The sequence below is a fragment of the Pseudophryne corroboree genome, chromosome 8 (assembly GCF_028390025.1).
Source record: "Pseudophryne corroboree isolate aPseCor3 chromosome 8, aPseCor3.hap2, whole genome shotgun sequence".
Taxonomy (NCBI): Eukaryota; Metazoa; Chordata; class Amphibia; order Anura; family Myobatrachidae; genus Pseudophryne; species Pseudophryne corroboree.
In genome coordinates this window covers 236,580,176-236,592,951 of record NC_086451.1, presented here as the reverse complement: position 1 = coordinate 236,592,951, position 12,776 = coordinate 236,580,176, and the positions used below count along the sequence as shown (strand labels likewise).

General features: G+C 44.2%; 1 protein-coding gene across 3 annotated transcripts in view; it reads left to right on the top strand.

The window, feature by feature from the left end:
* The window catches only part of TEX11 (testis expressed 11), a 1,490,225-nt gene that overhangs the window by 893,536 nt on the left and 583,913 nt on the right, over window positions 1–12,776 (top strand). For all 3 annotated transcript variants that reach the window (XM_063937124.1, XM_063937125.1, XM_063937123.1), the window contains exon 14: window positions 9,224–9,375. In XM_063937124.1, coding sequence (XP_063793194.1) covers window positions 9,224–9,375 — 152 coding nt within the window. The remainder of the gene's footprint in view (window positions 1–9,223; window positions 9,376–12,776) is intronic.

Sequence of the window (12,776 nt, the reverse complement as noted above, 5' to 3'; positions counted from 1 at the left end):
CAGTGCACACCAGGTAGTCTAAAAGCTTTCTTTTAGTTGTGCCCAGTCTCCTGCGGAGCCGCTATTCCCCATGGTCCTTTCGGAGTGTCCAGCATCCACTACGGACTACGAGAAATAGATTTACCGGTGAGTAAAATCTTATTTTTTCTTACTGTTATATTATCAATATTCCGTAGTCATAAACATTTTACATCCGCATGTCATTAGTTACAATAGAACTAACAGGTGAATTGTTACCTTACTTCCCATCCCTAGCCCATATATATATGCAGAGCACATAGAACAACAGATTATAATTGATAATGTTACTATTACTATAAACTTTGATATATCAATTATCTATTGTTCAGATTTTGTAATATTTTGGATTTACACACTGGTAATTTGGCCATATGGAATCAGCTTTTGTGGCTTCCCTGTGGCATTTATAACATAAACGGGCTGTGGCTGATTACTTTGCTTGTCGGTTCCTTTCCCTTTGCTGTCACATTTACATTTCCATGAACCTTGCTTATAGGGAGTAACCCTTAACTTTCTCTTGTTACCGCTTCTAGTAATACGTGCTGTGGGCAGTACCCCAGACTTATCAGTTCTGCATTTTTCAGAACTAGGATCATTACAATTTAGACAATCTTTATTTGTACATTTCCATCCTGATACTTTTGTATAAACCAGGGAACAATTTGGATTCACTGTTTTTGTGGATAACATATTTAAAACTATTCCGGAGGTTGGGTACAACTAAACCATTAAGTATTTTTAACACTTCAAGTATATTAAACTTAGGTATCTTTTAACACTTAGGTATTTTCTCTGACGTCCTAGTGGATGCTGGGAACTCCGAAAGGACCATGGGGAATAGCGGCTCCGCAGGAGTCTGGGCACAACTAAAAGAAAACTTTTAGACTACCTGGTGTGCACTGGCTCCTCCCACTATGACCCTCCTCCAAGCCCCAGTTAGATTTTTGTGCCCGGCCGAGCTGGATGCACACTAGGGGCTCTCCTGAGCTCTTAGAAAGAATAATTTAGGTTTTTTATTTTACAGTGAGACCTGCTGGCAACAGGCTCACTGCAACGAGGGACTAAGGGGAGAAGAAGCGAACCTACCTGCTTGCAGCTAGCTTGGGCTTCTTAGGCTACTGGACACCATTAGCTCCAGAGGGATCGACCGCATGGAACTGGCCTTGGTGTTCGGTCCCGGAGCCGCGCCGCCGTCCCCCTTACAGAGCCAGAAGCAAGAAGAAGTCCGGAAAATCGGCGGCATGAAGACTTCTGTCTTCACCAAGGTAGCGCACAGCACTGCAGCTGTGCGCCATTGCTCCTCATACACACTTCACACTCCGGTCACTGAGGGTGCAGGGCGCTGGGGGGGGGGCGCCCTGAGCAGCAATAAAAACACCTTGGCTGGCAAAACAATCACAATATATAGCCCCAGAGGCTATATATGTGATAATTACCCCTGCCAGAATCCTTAAAAAAGCGGGAGAAAAGTCCGCGAAAATGGGGCGGAGCTATCTCTCTCAGCACACTGGCGCCATTTCTCCCTCACAGTTCCGCTGGAAGGAAGCTCCCTCGCTCTCCCCTGCAGTCTACACTACAGAAAAGGGTAAAAAAGAGAGGGGGGGCACTAAATTTAGGCGCAGTAAATATTATAGCAGCTATAGGGGACATAATTCAGTTAGTCCCTGCATTATATAGCGCTCTGGTGTGTGCTGGCATACTCTCTCTCTGTCTCCCCAAAGGGCTTCTGTGGGGTCCTGTCCTCTATTAGAGCATTCCCGGTGTGTGTGCGGTGTGTCGGTACGGCTGTGTCGACATGTTTGATGAGGAAAATTATGTGGAGGCGGAGCAGATGCCCATAGAAGTGATGTCACCCCCTGCGGGGCAGACACCTGAGTGGATGGTTTTATGGAAGGAATTACGTGCAAGTGTCGACTCCTTACACAAAAAATTTGACGACATGCCAAATGCGGGACAGCCGGCTTCTCAGCTCGTGCCTGCCCAGGTGTCTCAAAGGCCATCAGGGGCTCTAAAACGCCCGCTACCTCAGATGGCAGATGCAGATGTCGACACGGATACTGATACCAGTGTCGACGACGATGAGTCAAATCTAATGTCCACTAGGGCCATTCGTTGCATGATTGAGGCAATGAAGGAGGTATTACACATTTCGGATATAAACCCAGGTACCACTAAAAAGGGTATTATGTTTGGGGAGAAAAAACTACCTGTAGTTTTTTCCCCATCTGAAGAATTAAATGAAGTGTGTGAAGAAGCGTGGGCTTTCCCCGATAAAAGATTGGTAATCCCTAAAAAATTACTAATGGCGTTCCCTTTCCCGCCAGAGGATAGGGCACGTTGGGAAACACCTCCTAGGGTGGATAAAGCGCTCACACGTTTGTCTAAAAAGGTGGCACTTCCGTCTCCGGATACGGCCGCCCTAAAGGAGCCTGCGGATAGAAAGCAGGAGGCGATCCTGAAGTCTGTATATACACACTCAGGCATTATACTTAGACCAGCTATTGCGTCAGCATGGATGTGCAGTGCTGCCGCTGCATGGTCAGATTCCCTGTCAGAAAATATTGACACCCTAGACAGGGACACTATTCTCCTAACCATAGAGCATATAAAAGACTCAGTCTTTTACATGAGAGATGCACAGAGGGAGATCTGCCGGCTGGCATCTAAAATAAGTGCATTGTCCATTTCTGCTAGGAGAGGCTTATGGACTCGGCAGTGGACAGGGGATGCAGATTCCAAAAGGCACATGGAAGTTTTGCCTTATAAGGGTGAGGAGTTATTCGGGGATGGTCTCTCAGACCTAGTTTCCACAGCGACAGCTGGGAAATCAGCATTTTTGCCCCAGGTTCCCTCACAGCCTAAAAAAGCGCAGTTTTATCAAGTACAGTCCTTTCGGACCCAGAGAAACAGGCGAGGAAAAGGCGGGTCCTTTCTGTCCAGAGGCAGAGGTAGGGGAAAAAGGCTGCAACAAACAGCAGGTTCCCAGGAGCAAAAGTCCTCCCCCGCTTCTTCCAAGTCCGCCGGATGACGGTGGGGCTCCACAGGCGGAGCCAGGTACAGTGGGGGGCCGCCTCAAAAATTTCAGCGATCAGTGGGTTCGCTCACAGGTGGATCCCTGGATCTTGCAAGTAGTATCTCAGGGGTACAAACTGGAATTCGAGGCGTCTCCCCCCCGCCGTTTCCTCAAATCTGCCTTGCCAACGACTCCCTCAGGCAGGGAGGCTGTGCTAGAGGCAATTCACAAGCTGTATTCCCAGCAGGTGATAGTCAAGGTGCCCCTACTTCAACAAGGACGGGGTTACTGTTCCACACTGTTTGTGGTACCGAAACCGGACGGTTCGGTGAGACCCATTTTAAATTTGAAATCCTTGAACACATACATAAAAAGATTCAAGTTCAAGATGGAATCGCTCAGGGCGGTTATTGCAAGCCTGGACGAGGGGGATTACATGGTATCCCTGGACATCAAGGATGCTTACCTGCATGTCCCCATTTATCATCCTCACCAGGAGTACCTCAGATTTGCGGTACAAAATTGCCATTACCAATTCCAGACGCTGCCGTTTGGACTGTCCACGGCACCGAGGGTGTTTACCAAGGTAATGGCGGAAATGATGATACTCCTTCGAAAAAAGGGAGTTTTAATTATCCCGTACTTGGACGATCTCCTAATAAAGGCGAGATCCAGGGAGCAGTTGTTGGTAGGAGTAGCACTATCTCAGGAGGTGCTACACCAGCACGGTTGGATTCTGAATATTCCAAAGTCACAGCTGGTTCCGACGACACGTCTACTGTTCCTGGGAATGATTTTGGACACAGTCCAGAAAAAAGTGTTTCTCCCGGAGGAGAAAGCCCAGGAGCTGTCATCTCTAGTCAGAGACCTCCTGAAACCAAAACAGGTGTCGGTGCATCACTGCACACGAGTCCTGGGAAAGATGGTGGCTTCTTACGAAGCAATTCCTTTCGGCAGGTTCCATGCCAGAATCTTTCAGTGGGACCTGTTGGACCAATGGTCCGGATCGCATCTTCAGATGCATCGGCTAATAACCCTGTCTCCAAGAACCAGGATGTGGTGGCTGCAGAGTGCTCATCTCCTAGAGGGCCACAGATTCGGCATACAGGACTGGGTCCTGGTGACCACGGATGTCAGCCTTCGAGGCTGGGGGGCAGTCACACAGGGAAGAAACTTCCAAGGACTATGGTCGAGTCAGGAGACTTCCTGGCACATAAATATTCTAGAACTAAGGGCCATTTACAATGCCCTAAGTCAGGCAAAACCCCTGCTTCTACACCAGCCGGTACTGATCCAGTCAGACAACATCACGGCGGTCGCCCATGTAAACCGACAGGGCGGCACAAGAAGCAGGACGGCAATGGCAGAAGCCACAAGGATTCTCCGATGGGCGGAAAATCACGTGCTAGCACTGTCAGCGGTGTTCATTCCGGGAGTGGACAACTGGGAAGCAGACTTCCTCAGCAGGCACGACCTCCACCCGGGAGAGTGGGGACTTCATCCAGAAGTCTTCACACTGATTGTAAATCGTTGGGAACGGCCACAGGTGGACATGATGGCGTCCCGCCTAAACAAAAAACTGGAGAGATATTGCGCCAGGTCAAGGGACCCTCAGGCGATAGCGGTGGACGCTCTAGTGACACCGTGGGTGTACCAGTCAGTTTATGTGTTCCCTCCTCTGCCTCTCATACCAAAGGTACTGAGAATAATAAGAAAACGAGGAGTAAGGACAATACTCGTGGTTCCGGATTGGCCAAGAAGAGCTTGGTACCCGGAACTTCAAGAGATGATCTCAGAGGACCCATGGCCTCTGCCGCTCAGACAGGACCTGTTGCAGCACGGGCCCTGTCTGTTCCAAGACTTACCGCGGCTGCGTTTGACGGCATGGCGGTTGAACGCCGGATCCTAAAGGAAAAGGGCATTCCGGAGGATGTCATTCCTACGCTGATTAAAGCCAGGAAAGATGTAACGGTAAAACATTATCACCGCATATGGTGGAAATATGTTGCTTGGTGTGAGGCCAATAAGGCCCCAACAGAGGAATTTCAGCTGGGTCGATTTCTGCACTTCCTACAGGCAGGAGTGACTATGGGCCTAAAATTAGGCTCCATTAAGGTACAGATATCGGCTCTGTCGATTTTTTTCCAAAAAGAACTAGCTTCACTACCTGAAGTTCAGACACATTGGTTTGAGCCACTAAAGACCGTGGATCTAAAATATCTCACGTGGAAAGTGGTCATGTTATTGGCCTTGGCTTCGGCCAAGTGTGTATCAGAATTGGCGGCTTTGTCATTTAAAAGTCCTTATCTGATTTTCCATATGGATAGGGCAGAATTTAGGACTCGTCCCCAGTTTCTCCCTAAGGTGGTATCTGCTTTTCACTTGAACCAACCTATTGTAGTGCCTGCGGCTACTAGCGACTTGGAGGATTCCAAGTTACTGGACGTAGTCAGGGCCTTGAAAATGTATGTTTCCAGGACTGCTGGAGTCAGGAAAACTGACTCGCTATTTATCCTGTATGCACCCAACAAACTGGGTGCTCCTGCTTCTAAGCAGACTATTGCTCGCTGGATTTGTAGCACAATTCAGCTGGAGCATTCTGCGGCTGGACTGCCGCATCCTAAATCAGTAAAAGCCCATTCTACAAGGAAGGTGGGCTCATCTTGGGCGGCTGCCCGAGGGGTCTCGGCTTTACAACTTTGCCGAGCTGCTACTTGGTCAGGGGCAAACACGTTTGCAAAATTCTACAAATTTGATACCCTGGCTGAGGAGGACCTTGAGTTCTCTCATTCGGTGCTGCAGAGTCATCCGCACTCTCCCGCCCGTTTGGGAACTTTGGTATAATCCCCATGGTCCTTTCGGAGTTCCCAGCATCCACTAGGACGTCAGAGAAAATAAGAATTTACTCACCGGTAATTCTATTTCTCGTAGTCCGTAGTGGATGCTGGGCGCCCGTCCCAAGTGCGGATTGTCTGCAATACTTGTACATAGTTGTTGTTCACAAAAGGGTTATTGTTATGAGCCATCTGTTGAGAGGCTCAGTTAAATTTCATACTGTTAACTGGATATGGTATCACGAGTTATACGGTGTGATTGGTGTGGCTGGTATGAGTCTTACCCGGGATTCAAAATCCTTCCTTATTGTGTCAGCTCTTCCGGGCACAGTATCCTAACTGAGGCTTGGAGGAGGGTCATAGTGGGAGGAGCCAGTGCACACCAGGTAGTCTAAAAGCTTTCTTTTAGTTGTGCCCAGACTCCTGCGGAGCAGCTATTCCCCATGGTCCTTTCGGAGTTCCCAGCATCCACTACGGACTACGAGAAATAGAATTACCGGTGAGTAAATTCTTATTTTTCCAACTATCAATCAATATCCTGAATCTAAAGGATTGTGGGATATGCAGCTATGTGCTCGATTTCCTGAACTAGCAAGGAAACTCAACCACTCTTTTGCGATATCACTTGGTTTTGGAATAAAGTGACACCCCATCAATATATAAAAACTTTTTACTGAGTCCGTAGTGTTTTTCCACACTCCTGGTTCAGCACAAAATGAAATAGCTCTCAATCTAAAAGGGCCCTGCCCCTTATTTTCTATAAATGCCACACACAAACACTCTGAGCATACATCTTCTGTCGACATGTATATACGCTTTTAACTTCTTATTCATACAGGTGATGTATTAAACCTTATGCCCCTTAAACAGTTTGTCAAATTCTTAATAGTGTCAGTAATACCTTGTTAATCGATCCAGTGTTTGTTGTTTGCTTCAATTCTTCCTCATTAGTCAACACTTCCCTTCCTCTAGGAAGTTTGCCCCTTACACAAATTGCACCAATAAGTGCCTGTTTTCCTTCCCTAGCACTGACAATTTCCAGGGGCTCACTGTGCTGTCCCTTCGCGTTATTGATCAATTCACTTTGCGAAATCCCTCGGGGCTGCACCTTTACTTATACTGCACAGTATCCAAAACAAAAGTCAGTATATACCTCAGCTTGAAAGACTAACTCCTTAAAGCATCACACTTATAGTAATAAATGTTTACTAGGGAACTCTCAGTTTAAAAGACCTAGTCTTGCAAACATAAAATACCTCAGTTTAAAAGATATATCTTCTTTTAAACGTCACACTAATATTATTTAAGTGTTTTCTGTATTCATCAACAAAAAGGACCAAATGAAGCAAACCACTTGGATCTTAATCCTCTGACACAAACCAAAATTCTGTTTTTACTGACTTGACTTTACACTGAGTCATATGTCTTTTCAAATGCGAATTAATTACCTTTGGCAATAATAGATTTAACGTCTTCTTCTAATAATGTTAAACTCTTTGGACAGACAGGAATAAATTCTGGTGACAAATGATTAATAGGTGGACAATCGTAGACAATAGGGATAAGCCCCACCAACAAACTGCAATACTGTATCAGCTAGTATACTTTTCTATGAGAAAACTGATATCACTATTACCAAACCTTGTATGTTCAGTGCCAACTACAGCCACCTTATATTAAAAGGGAGACACAGTCCCTGGCTGTACTGGATTTGAAAAGGCTGAGTATGCGAGTGTTCAGTGTCTTAACCTAATTCCATGCCATCTGGTTAAATGTTATATAATCAGTAGTTTCCATCACTAACTATACCTCTGGGACCAAAGGGTAAGGATGACAGAGACTTAGAACACACCACTTGATAGGTTTCTGGTATATAATTAACAGGTAATTTATCAAGACAATATGGAACTTTATCACCAATAAATTTTTCTATTACCACTTTATCAACATGACATCCCACAACTGTTGCAAAACCTGTCTTAAGGTTCCCTAAAAACTAAAATCACTGTTTTGCAATATACCTTTGACTTTACAATATTAAGACTCAATAGCAGGATTATACCACAAAAAATCTGACAAGTCATTTAAAAATAAAACCACACATTTTTTTCCCTTGCAAGAGTGAAACTGAAACTTATGACTTTAAAATAAAACCACATTTTCCCTTGCAACAGTGAAACTAAAACTTATAACACTATCAGGGCACACAGAAAAATAATGAATGTTTTTCAAACAGACAGTTGGGTCTAAATGATCGTGTATTGCTTACCTAATCAGATGAACAGACCAAAGGACTGTATACAAGTATTGACAGAGTAACCAAGTTGATATATAATGATCAATCTTTAGATTACTCACCCGGGTATGTCAGTAGTTGCATATGTCCAGCAGTCGTGTCATCATCTGATGTCGGTAGCTGTCATCGATCCCGGAACAATAGCCCCCATGTACTGTCGGAGATAAGCCTCCTCCTATCGAGTCCCTTCAATTGTCTGTCCGATACCATTTGTTTACCAATCGATTGGGAATCCCAGGAAGCAGACAACACACACTGTTGTGTCGGCAAAATGAGACTGAAGCTCGTTTAATCAGCAGGCCATTATATAGCAAAAAGGTACTTGCATGTACACTTGATACACGTCACATATTAAAACAATAATGCATCTCCAGAACTCCTCTCTAGCTGACCCCCTCCTTCATGTCCTTCACAAGAAGTCTAAACACAAGAGAAACTGGCTATAACCTATTTTCAAGACTATAGCTATGACCTTGCTTCTCACAGAACGTACTAACTGTGAAATGTCTGCATTCTTATGATTTATTAACAGAGCATACTTCTTATTCACTACATCATGGCTGCTACTTAACAAAATGGCTGATAGCTGCTTAAGCTCAATACATCTCTTTCAGTGGCGGTGCGCCTGCATATGCAGCCCGGCTGCACATGCACTGTCTACCTCTATTTCACAATTTCTGTGATGCGATCGCAATTGAATTACGTTTGCATCGAAGGTCGGCGTTACACATGCTGGGCGGTCCCCAGCATGTGATTTTATCAGTAGCAGTTTTGTGTTTTAGCTGTTTGTGCTATAGAGGCAAATGTAAAGCACTTTCAGTCCTATTAGAAGAAACATGATATATATATATATATATATATATATATATGTATCTATTATTATTATAATTAATAGATGTTGAAATGTAAAATTTCAGATATACATTGAATATTCAAGGAGAATTTCAGGTACAGACATATACCCAAAAACGAAAAGTCATACCCTTTAGCGGGTATTGCATTGATGACAATGACAGTGTACTAGATTTTTGCTTTATATTACTGTATATCCTTTTACAGGGATTGTGTGGGATTTGATTTCCTCAGAATGATTTGTAATGACTTTGAGGCCTCTCCTGACATTGGTAAAGCACTCCTTCTGCAAATTGAACTTTTACTGAAGCGAGGGAAGGATTTGATTGCACGACAGAAGGTAGAGGACTTAATCACAGGTATGGACTGGAAACTGTCAATGTCATGTAGAGTATGGGAAATGCATGTATTGTATATTGCATTGTTTAATAAATTTGCATTATCTAACATCACTTCCCACCTGGATAAAAGGAACAACTAGACAATCTTATGTTAAATTCTATATTCTTTATGCAACTGTTTCTATGATTTCAACTATGGTAATAAAATGCAAACATTAGATATGCCATTGCTAACAAGCTTATAGGAGGATGATATGTCCTCTGAGTCAGTGTAGGGATTTGGCACACTTCACTGAATGGCATGCCTCATGCCGGGCAGAAGACACCTGTGTTGGTGTTTAACACCTGTGCCAGGTGTGGGCAGCGGTACTGGTAGTAATATCACGGCCCCATTGTCCGATGTTAAATCGTGAACTCTGATTCTCCCAAGCTGACCATTGCAGGGCCATCGCTACCAAACTGGGACCATCAACCGCTAGCAAGGGAGGAGTAAATGGGGTCTGATTTCATGGTTAGAAGCAGAGCCGGCCATAGGCATAGGCAAACTAGGCAATTGCCTAGGGCGCTTGATATGCCTAGGGGCATCATCAGCTTCTGCTGATTAAAATGATATGTGACATGCCTATATTCTGTATGTAGCATTACATATGCAGATACAGCCACAGTCTCACACAGTATATTGGCATGCTGCATATCAGTTTAATCAGCCGAAGCTGCTTGTGCATCCTAGCCACATAGCAATGCAAATAAGATGCATTTTCATAAAAAAAGGTGCCCGACGTTAGCATTGATGCAAGATTTGTGAGGACACATCTGTATCCAAGCAGAGGCAGAGGTCACAGTGTTAGTGGAAGTGTGAGTGCTGTGTGCATGTGAGTGGGTTGGTTGTGCAGTAGTGTTCAGAATATGTGTAAGGAGCATTATGTGTGTCATGTCTAAATAAATAATGTGCAACATATGTGTAAAGGGCCACTATGTGTGTCATTATGTGTATAAGGGCATTAATAATGTGCGGCATATGTGTGTAACAGGGTACTACTGTATATGTGTCATGTGTATAGGGGCACTAATAATGTGCAGCAAATGTGTAGGGGGCACTATGTGTGTCATTATGTGTATAAGGGCATTAATAATGTGCGGCATATGTGTAAGGGACATTATGTGTAAAAGGGCATTAATAAAGGTTGTCATAATGTGTAAGGTGCATTATGTTTATAAGGACTTTAATGTGTCTCATATGTGTAAGGGGCATTACTGTATGGAATTGTGTATAAATGCATTACTAATGTGTGGCATTATGTGTATAAGGTGCTCTACTATGTGGCGTTGCAAATAGAAAGGGCACTACTGTGTCATCTAAGGTGAATAAAGAGCAATAAGGTGTGGTGTAATGTGAATAAGGAGCAATTCAGTGTGATGTAATGTGAATAAGGGGCTCTACTGTGAGGAGTAATGTTTATAAGGTAAAGTGATACTACTGTGGGATGTAATATGAATTATGGACACTATCGCAAGAAAAAATGTGAATAAAGTTGCAGTACTGTGTGGCGTAATTGGAATTGGGGTTACTATTGTGTGGCCATGTCCCTTCCCAGCAAGAAGATGCCCCTTTTTGGGCTGTGCGTCAAATGTGCAAACTGTTCCTATTTAAAATGTAGGCGGTACAAGGACTGCTATGGGTGAGGGGTGATGGTGCTGGGAAGAGGTGCAAGGTCAGAGGCAGAACCAGCGGTGGTGCTAGGGGGCACCAGCCAAAATCTTGCCTAGGGCATCATATTGGTTAGGGACGGCTCTGGTTAGAAGGATTGTAGAACCCAGTCCACAAAGTGGGTGGGCACCTGTGAAGGGGGTGGGCTGGAGTACCCACCCCAATTAGCAAATTTGAATAGTATGTTTGCAATTGCTCTTCCTGGGCCACCAACTTTGTGGAAGTGATCAATAAAATTTGGACTTCTGCCAGCTATGGTGTGTTGTGTCTTATTCAATCGGCGTCTGAGGAGTTCATCTGAAAGAATATAAAATGTTTAAACAGAGCGCAGGCCCAAGTGAAGCCCTCCATATGTAATTGGCTTAGGTGGAAGCAGGGCCTGCAATCTAGGCGCGATTAAGTTAAGCAATGTAGTATTGGGGCTAAAAATTAAAGGTTAGCCTGATGGGTACATTTTGCCTCATGAAGTATATGGGGCTTAGCTCAGACAAGGATGAGTTAAAAGTGGGTATGAAGAAAGGGAAGGTCCAGAGACAAGAGAGGAGGAGACGTGGGAGGTGACGACTCAGGAGAACAAAAGGCAGTGACAAAAGAATTGTGCTTTCTCTGTGTAAGAATCTTTCCCTTCCTCCCTCCTAATGCAAAATAATTTCCATTTCTAAATTTTTTTATTTTCTTTTGGCAGTTGGAAAACCGAGAAATGCAATTGCAAACTAAACATAACAAAATTACATTGTTAACAAGATTATGGGAGGATGATTTGTCCTCCACTAGCTGCTAGTAATATCACGGGCCGATTTTTACAGTGTTAGATCATGAAGGCTGATCCTCCCAAGCTGACCATTGTGGGGTCATATGTACCAAACTCGGACCATAACCCGCTAGCAAGGGAGGAGTGAATGAAGTCTGATTTCACGGTCAGTAGGATTTTTTGTATCAGTGTGTAGGTACCAGGTCTGTGCGCCTGACACCAGCATGCAGTCCTGAGTTCCTCGTTCCCGGCCGCAGTTCTAAGTTCATGATTCCAGTTTTAGCTTATTTCAGTTCTTGAGCTGAAGAGTCTTGTAATGTGTAATAGCAGCAGTAGAGTGGGCACATCAAAGCATGTATATAGTGAGCTACAGTCCTACTGTTTTGTTTTATATGATTGTTATTATTATTATTATTACTACCAGTTATTTATATAGCGCACACATATTATGCAGCACTTTACAGAGAATATTTGCCCATTCACATCGGCCCCTGACCCAGTGAAGCTTACAATCTTTATTCCCTACCACATGTACATGCGCACACATTCATACTAGGGTTAATTTTTTTGTTGGGATCAAATTGACCTACCAGTATATTTTTGGATTGTGGGAGGAAATCGGAGTACCCGGAGGAAACCCACGCAAGTACGGGGAGAATATACAAACTCCGCACAGGTAGAGCCATGGTGGGAATCGAACCCATGACCTCAGTGCTGTGAGGCGGTATTGCTAACCATTACACCATCCGTACTGCCCAAATGATGAAAGAAAGGAGAGAAGTTGCTTAAGGAAGTGCTATAATTGTTAAAATAAAACTTGTAGGCCTCTGTTTATAATCATATCTGCTAGCACCCGAAAATAAAAATCTGTTTTTGCCGCAATTGGTTGCAATAAGGAATCTTTATGCAGCGGGGTACACTGTATTCCACAGGGAATAACATTGGGGTGTAGAGTTGGAT